Source organism: Apium graveolens, chromosome 9 (assembly GCF_009905375.1).
Source record: "Apium graveolens cultivar Ventura chromosome 9, ASM990537v1, whole genome shotgun sequence".
Classification (NCBI taxonomy): Eukaryota; Viridiplantae; Streptophyta; class Magnoliopsida; order Apiales; family Apiaceae; genus Apium; species Apium graveolens.
The window spans coordinates 222,952,457-222,959,186 of record NC_133655.1 but is presented as its reverse complement, the minus strand read 5'-3'; the positions used below and the strand labels follow the sequence as shown (position 1 = coordinate 222,959,186).

The 6,730-nt window shown below is 33.9% G+C and overlaps 1 protein-coding gene across 2 annotated transcripts; it reads right to left on the bottom strand.

The window, feature by feature from the left end:
- Positions 1-357: 357 nt before the first annotated feature.
- Positions 358-5,520, bottom strand: LOC141687129 (serine/threonine-protein kinase 52-like). Of its 2 annotated transcripts, none has more exons than XM_074492295.1 (7): positions 5,106-5,520; positions 4,074-4,635; positions 2,994-3,115; positions 2,569-2,783; positions 2,306-2,480; positions 1,515-1,649; positions 358-673 (listed from the first exon to the last, which is right to left on the bottom strand). In XM_074492295.1, the coding sequence occupies exons 2-7, from the start codon at positions 4,432-4,434 to the stop codon at positions 467-469; spliced, it is 1,215 nt and encodes a 404-aa protein (XP_074348396.1). In that variant the 5' UTR covers positions 4,435-4,635; positions 5,106-5,520; the 3' UTR covers positions 358-466. The 2 variants fall into 2 exon arrangements, with proteins under 2 accessions (XP_074348396.1, XP_074348397.1); XM_074492296.1 differs by having other exon boundaries at positions 5,288-5,520.
- Positions 5,521-6,730: the final 1,210 nt, after the last annotated feature.

Below are 6,730 nucleotides of genomic sequence, written 5' to 3'. Positions count from 1 at the left end.
TTTTTATGTAAGATTTTACTTGCAGAACATAAGTGGTCTCCAATATATTAAAAAAAGTGATCGCATACAACTTGACTCTACTTATAGCGGTTGGTTCTGGAAAATAATAATTAAAAAAATGTTTTACTATGCTCCATAATTTATCTTCTTTCAAACTGTATATAATTTTCCAAATTATACTTACATACCCATCTTTATTTTTAGATACAATAGTTGTGGTTGGTGCTCACATGCATGCGCGCATATCCACGTACAAGAAGCATGAATACCCACAATTATAGATCCATAAACCCTTTTGTTTCCTAATGTTTCTTCCATAAACCTCAATAAAAAAAAATAGTTTGGCCCATTTGTAGGTAACATTGAATAATCCTCGTAGAAATCGAATTTCTCAGCAATCAGAAGATAACATATTCCATATGTAGGTTTTGGAAATGGAGAAAAAAAAAAGTTTAAGTGATCAATTTTAAGGACCACGCATGGGAGCAAAGCAGAAACAGCCGCCAGCCTGGTCTTCTGGAATCATTCCTCCTCCCTTGCTGGTATCGATTGCTTCTAACAACCTCACAGCCTCATCCATTTCAGGGCGTTTCTCTGGATTTCCATCCCAACATTTTTTCATGATGCTTGCGAAAGAACTTGGGCAACATCGAGGAATATCTGGCCGCAGATGCTGGAAACAACAGTTTAGCAATGGTTAACACAAACTTCTACTAAAAACACATTCTTTCTCTATTCGCATAATTTCACTTTAACCATGAAATAAAGATGCAGAACCAGTCTAATATAAGGTTTTAGTTACTTTAATCTGATCTTTTTAATTTGTGGGTTAGATGATTAGAGAAATTACCCATCAAACAAATATTCTCATTTTTCTATAACCCTTTCCTCGCCTTTGACTCATTATCTCATTCAACAAAATCCTGACAACCTCCATCAATTCTAGAAATTTCTAGAAAAACGTTTCTTGTCATGTTGTGATAGATCACATAGAAGAGAAGTTCTTAAATACATATATAAGATGGTTCTGTCAAATTTAACATGTAATCAGCACTGCAGATCGACAGGAATGCTAGATTCAAAGACCAAGTACATTTTTCTATTTTCTTTATTTGGTAAACATATGATAACGTTTAACAAGGTCTTGTATCTGACTTCAATTTACCAAAAAGGTCTCAGACTCGAAGCCAAAATGGGCCAGATGGGGAAAAAAAATATACGGTAGTTTTTAATTCTGATTATACCTTAAGAATACAATTAACTTGAATTTGAAATAAGAAGGCATTTCCTCAATTCCCTCATGTGTAATACTTTTGATTATTATGTTCAGGGCATTCTCTCAATTTCCTCCTGACCAAGGCAATATATACACGTCTCCAACTGCCACAAATAACAGGGGAAATAATAAACTGAACTGACATAATTACTTCTGAGTTATTTCTGAGATATCATTCACCGGAGTCCGCAATATTAATCATGTTGGATGGTAAAATAAGATTATCAGCATGACTGACCTGTCGGACAACAGCAGATGAAACTTCAGCAAAGCTCAGATTCATGTAAGGAAGATCACAGCAATAAATTTCCCACAAGCATACGCCAAAGCTGTAGACATCACATTTTCTGTTATACGGCTTGCCATCAAGAACCTAGAAAAAGCACCTTATTAATTTTGTATACATAAGAAACTTGTGAAAACAAAGAAATTTAGGGTACTAGATGAAACGGGCTACTATATGCAGATCAGTTTGTAGAAATATACAATAAAGTGAGTAGCTCAACCAACTGTTAATTTTAAAAAAACATAATAATATTTCTCGACATAGGACAGATGAAATATAGAGCTACCCTTCCTGGCCCATTGAACAGAAGCATGCCTTGATCATTTGAATAATTGATACAAGGACAAAACAAGGCGTGATTCCCTCTACCATTTAGACATATCTGAACCGACAAGCTTAAGCAAACTCCTAGAAGCTCTTAAACGGGAACAACCCTGTACCTTGTGTATGTTTTTTTCGTCAGCAGGCTTGTATGTTTTGTTCTTTTTCTTGTTGTGCAAATTGTGGAAGATAACTTACTAGGTTCAGGTTGAAGAGATATTTTCAGCTCTCAACTCAAGAAGAAAGTATCAAGGCAATGATATACCAGGGCACAGTTACGTTGTCATGCAATGGAAATGTTTTTTCGGTACATAGTGATGGACGTATAACTGTCCCACACTAAAGGTCATCTAAATGACAGTTTGCATGAAGGTGTCATAATTCTAAAGTATAGGACAACTTTAAATAGTTGTCCTTCTTACCTCTGGTGCCATGTAGCCAAGTGTCCCAGTTTCACCAGTCATGTCCTTCGGATTCTGAGCTTCAACTCGAGCAACACCAAAATCAGCAATTTTTAGATTTCTCTGATGATCTAGTAACATGTTTTCAGCCTTAACATCTCGATGAACTATCTTCTTTGAATGTAAATAGCTCAATCTGTAAAATGAAGAGAACCAATAAACAAATGTTGAATATATCAAGATACCGATAATGCTTCAGATGAACATATCAAACAGAAGTCCACCCTCTGGCTAGATCCAGTGCAAGCTGGACCACGATTTTGAATGCAAGTTTCTTCTTCCGGTTTTTGAACAGTAAGCTTTTCAGTGTTCCTCCTGGAACGAATTCCACGACAACACAACACGCCCTGGCAGGGAAGTTAGCTAAACCATCACTCGGAGATGCAGCGGCTTTGGAAGGAATCTTAAGATCTGAAGTTCCCATAGAAGCACCAATAAACTGCAAAACATAAATATAGTGTACTTCAGAAAAATGCTATACTGCAAAGCGAAAAGAAAAAGTAAAGAAAAACAATACGATATTACGGTGGAAACTTTAAGTGGGTCATCATATAAATAGGAGAGTAAATTTGCAAAAACAAATATGTACTTTTCATCAAATTTACATAAAACAAACTTCAACTGGAGAAGCTAAGAACTGGGAATATACTTTCGTCACATTTGGATGGTCAAGCTGGTGCCAAACAGCAACCTCTTGGCGAAATGATGCTCTCAAAGCAGCAGTTTCTGCAGTAGTGGCCGTGCCTTCCTCCCCCCAATCCAACAGTTTCACTACAGCACAGAAGACCACAACTTAGTGCAGAACATTAAAAACGAACAATAGGTCTAAGAAAATTATAGTCACAGACTGTTAGGTTTCTAAAATAAGCTGTGATCAGTAAAATGAAAATCCTGAAATTTTCAAGAAAAAATTTATGATGCCTATTAATCTACTAAATTTTCTGTAATACTAAAATCACATAGGATTCCTGCCCTAGGCAAAATAAATAAGTCTAATGCTTTGTTATCTACCATCAACTACTAATCTGATTAAACAAGATATTGTCAGCTATCTACTTAGATTCATAAGTATTTGTTGCATTAACCTACCATATCACATTCTATGCTTAGATTTCATAAAAGCAGAAAATTGAGGATATTTGTGTATGGCAGTCAAATGTGGCATTGTAACTGAGAAACTTTTTTCAGTAATTGATTAGTTCCTTGGCTTTTGGATCTTAGGGTGTTCTTATAATATACCGGGCATATAACCCAATTATTACTACATGCAAGAACCCTTCTAACCATTGAAAATTATTTACCAAATAGAAACCACAATAGTCATAATATTCAACATGTCTCATGTCTCTCATCCAAATGATTTCTTCACAACTTAGACCATTTTCATTATTGGCCCCCTTCTTAACTGTATAAGCACAAAGTAGATGCATTATATATCATGCATCCATTTTTTCTCAAAAAGAAGGAAGTCTGACTACCCGCTCGGAGTGTTAACAACAGAAGCTTATAATAGTTTTACATGATTCTATAAATTTATGTATAACCACATATTCCTATAAGTAGCCACATTATGTCAAGCTTTTTGACTAAGGGGTAACAGAAAACGTAGATTCTGGAAAGAAAAACTTGAAAAATGCCAATATGTAATCTAACTTATCATCATTGATTATTAGAAAGAAAAGATGCAAGCTTTTCTCTAAATAAAGAAATTAAAGAGGGTGATACGCACCTGCAACATCTTGGTTATCATAAGTACCACGATATATTGTACCATATGTTCCCCGAGCTACAAGATATTTTATGTCCAACTTCGACAAATCAATCTCCCAAACCTCCTTGGGTTTCAAAGGATCAGTATTTCTAGACCAAACGCGGCTCAAGTGCTTTTCCAGCTGAACATCCAAGCTTTTGAGATCAATCTTATCAGCCCTAAAAATCATATCTTTGCTACTAAGACTCCCGGGACTCTTCCCTGTGAGAATTTTCGGGGTTAAACTACCTGTATCATTCACCTTTGAACCACCCCCTTGAATTTCCAACTTCTCATCTTTCTCAACCTCCCTTATCTCATCACTAGTACTGGAATCCATTCCGAATGACAAAAACACCAAATTTCCCCTACAGACTCCCAAAAACTAGAAATTATAAAAATTCTACAATATGCGGACATCAACACCTATGTTTAAAATGCTTCTATCCTGCTTTATATCAAATATCAAACCAAATAAGTCAAATGCTTGAATATATGAAAACAAACAAACACACCACCCTTCTTCCAATTTAGAACAGCCCTGCCAAATTAAGGTACATCAAGTCAAACATCAATTAATTGAGAAAAAAATAGAAAAATAGAAATCATTGAAAGTGACAACTAATCCAATGAGACCTAAATAAACCCACCCTCTATACTACAAATATCACTCAAATAAATAAATTAATCATCTTTAAATAGGAATTAGTCAATTTACTAATTGTAGGAGAATCAAATGTACAAATAAAGAACTGAAGTTGAAACCCATTTCTTAAAAATAAGAAAAGGCATTTTAAATGCTTCAAAGCCTAACATCCTCACCACCAACCATCCGTTTTCTTGTTTGACATACATAAAAAAACAATCTTTTCAAAGTAAACTCCCTGAAAATGACCCAAATTTCATAAATACATAAACCCCACCACAAATTAATGCACAAAAATAGAGTTAATCTAATAATCACAAACACCTTGATCCCAAAAAAACACACATATATAGATAATTACTTACCCATAAGTAGAAAACACCAAAGAGAGAAAGAGGGCAGAGAAATGAGATATATAAACAAGAATGAAGAGGGGGAAAAGAATGATTGGTCAAAGAAATAGATAGATATTGAAATATAATTAATGGCAGAGATATAAAGAAAAAGTGAGAATCTGAATTAAAGAAGGGAGATGACAGATACATACATGTGTGTGTATGTATGTGTACGTACTTGGGGGAGAGAGAGAGAGAAGCGCGGGGTTTGCGTAAAATAAAAATAAATAAATGTATGTAGTGTATGATGATGATGTCTGTGTGTGTTTTGGACATGGACAACAACATCCAACAGACAGATGGAATGAACAAATGTACTATTCCGTGCTGTCCTTCATTTCACAAATCCACCTGGTTTTTTCGTCAGACGGTTTTGCCCCTTTCCGTTAGATCTGTGTAGATACTATTTTTTTACCCTTACCTTCATCTCATATTATATCTCTTGTTTTGACTAATATTTTTGACAGATAATTATGATAATTTTATATATGAAATAAAAAATATTTTTGAAAGAGAATTTGATAATTTTTCTAATGATACAAGTTTTAAAATTTATTTAATTATATATTATGCGTAATTTGTGGTCAAAGTTTAAATAATTTGACCGTAAACTAGTTAAAATATGACACATAACATGAGATGGAAGGAGTAATAAATAGCACTATCTCCTTATTAGTCACTCCATCCATTTTTTTTATTGTCGCTTTAATTTTTGGCACACAATTTTAGATATTTTGACCGTATAAATAAAATAGTCATTTTTAAAGTTTTTTTGTGAATTGTATATTTTAATTCAGAAAATAAAATTTTATATAATATCAATTTTAGCTAATTACCTAAAAGTGTGTGTCAAAAATTCAAAGCGTTTGCTCAGTTGATTAAAGATGGGATAACTCCTTTTGGTCACAAGTTTGAATCTCACGGGAGGAAAATTTATGATTATGCCTCCCGAGTCAGAGTTTGTCGCTTAAATACGATTTACCTTGGTTCACGTGATTTGCAGGCTATTGCGTGATCTCGTAAGGTTTACCTAGTGCGCACCCGAACGGTAGCGACTGCGGATTACCTACGATAAAAAAATCAAAGCGTCAAATATTTAAAAACAGAGAAAATATTATAGATAAGCGTTTTATGAAAGAATAATTCTAGTGGTACCAAATTTGTACCCAAAATAATTCCCAAATAATACTTGTCATGATTTGATTGGATACAAATCATTTAATAATAATGGGCCCCCCTGCATTCACGTAAATTCTCCCAATAATATATTTTCAAATTGTCAACTCATTAGTGTCACATCATTTCGTATCAAATTATGATACCAAATTTGGTACCTCTAGTATTACTCTTTTATGAAATTGGTTCTATATTATATATTTTGGTAATTTACATCAAAATATTAATACACAATTTATTTTTTTTGATCGAATTCTGTTCAAATTAATAGTTATCATTAGTTTGTGGGTGAAAGACGATTTTACTCGAATATTGACAAGTGATGGCTGAAATATTCATCGACCGGAAGTGTATGCCATAATGTCCATGAAATATGTTTATACTGCATGTGTGTCATACTATCACATCAATAAAAACGG

Excerpts from the sequence above, each read along its gene's own strand:
- LOC141687129 (XM_074492295.1), bottom strand. The coding sequence starts at position 4,434 with ATGGATTCCAGTACTAGTGATGAGATAAGGGAGGTTGAGAAAGATGAG. Across the intron at positions 2,481-2,568 it reads GCACTGGATCTAGCCAGAGG|ATTGAGCTATTTACATTCAA; the intron begins GTGGACTTCTGT and ends TTCATTTTACAG. Across the intron at positions 1,650-2,305 it reads TTGGCTACATGGCACCAGAG|GTTCTTGATGGCAAGCCGTA; the intron begins GTAAGAAGGACA and ends TGCTTTTTCTAG.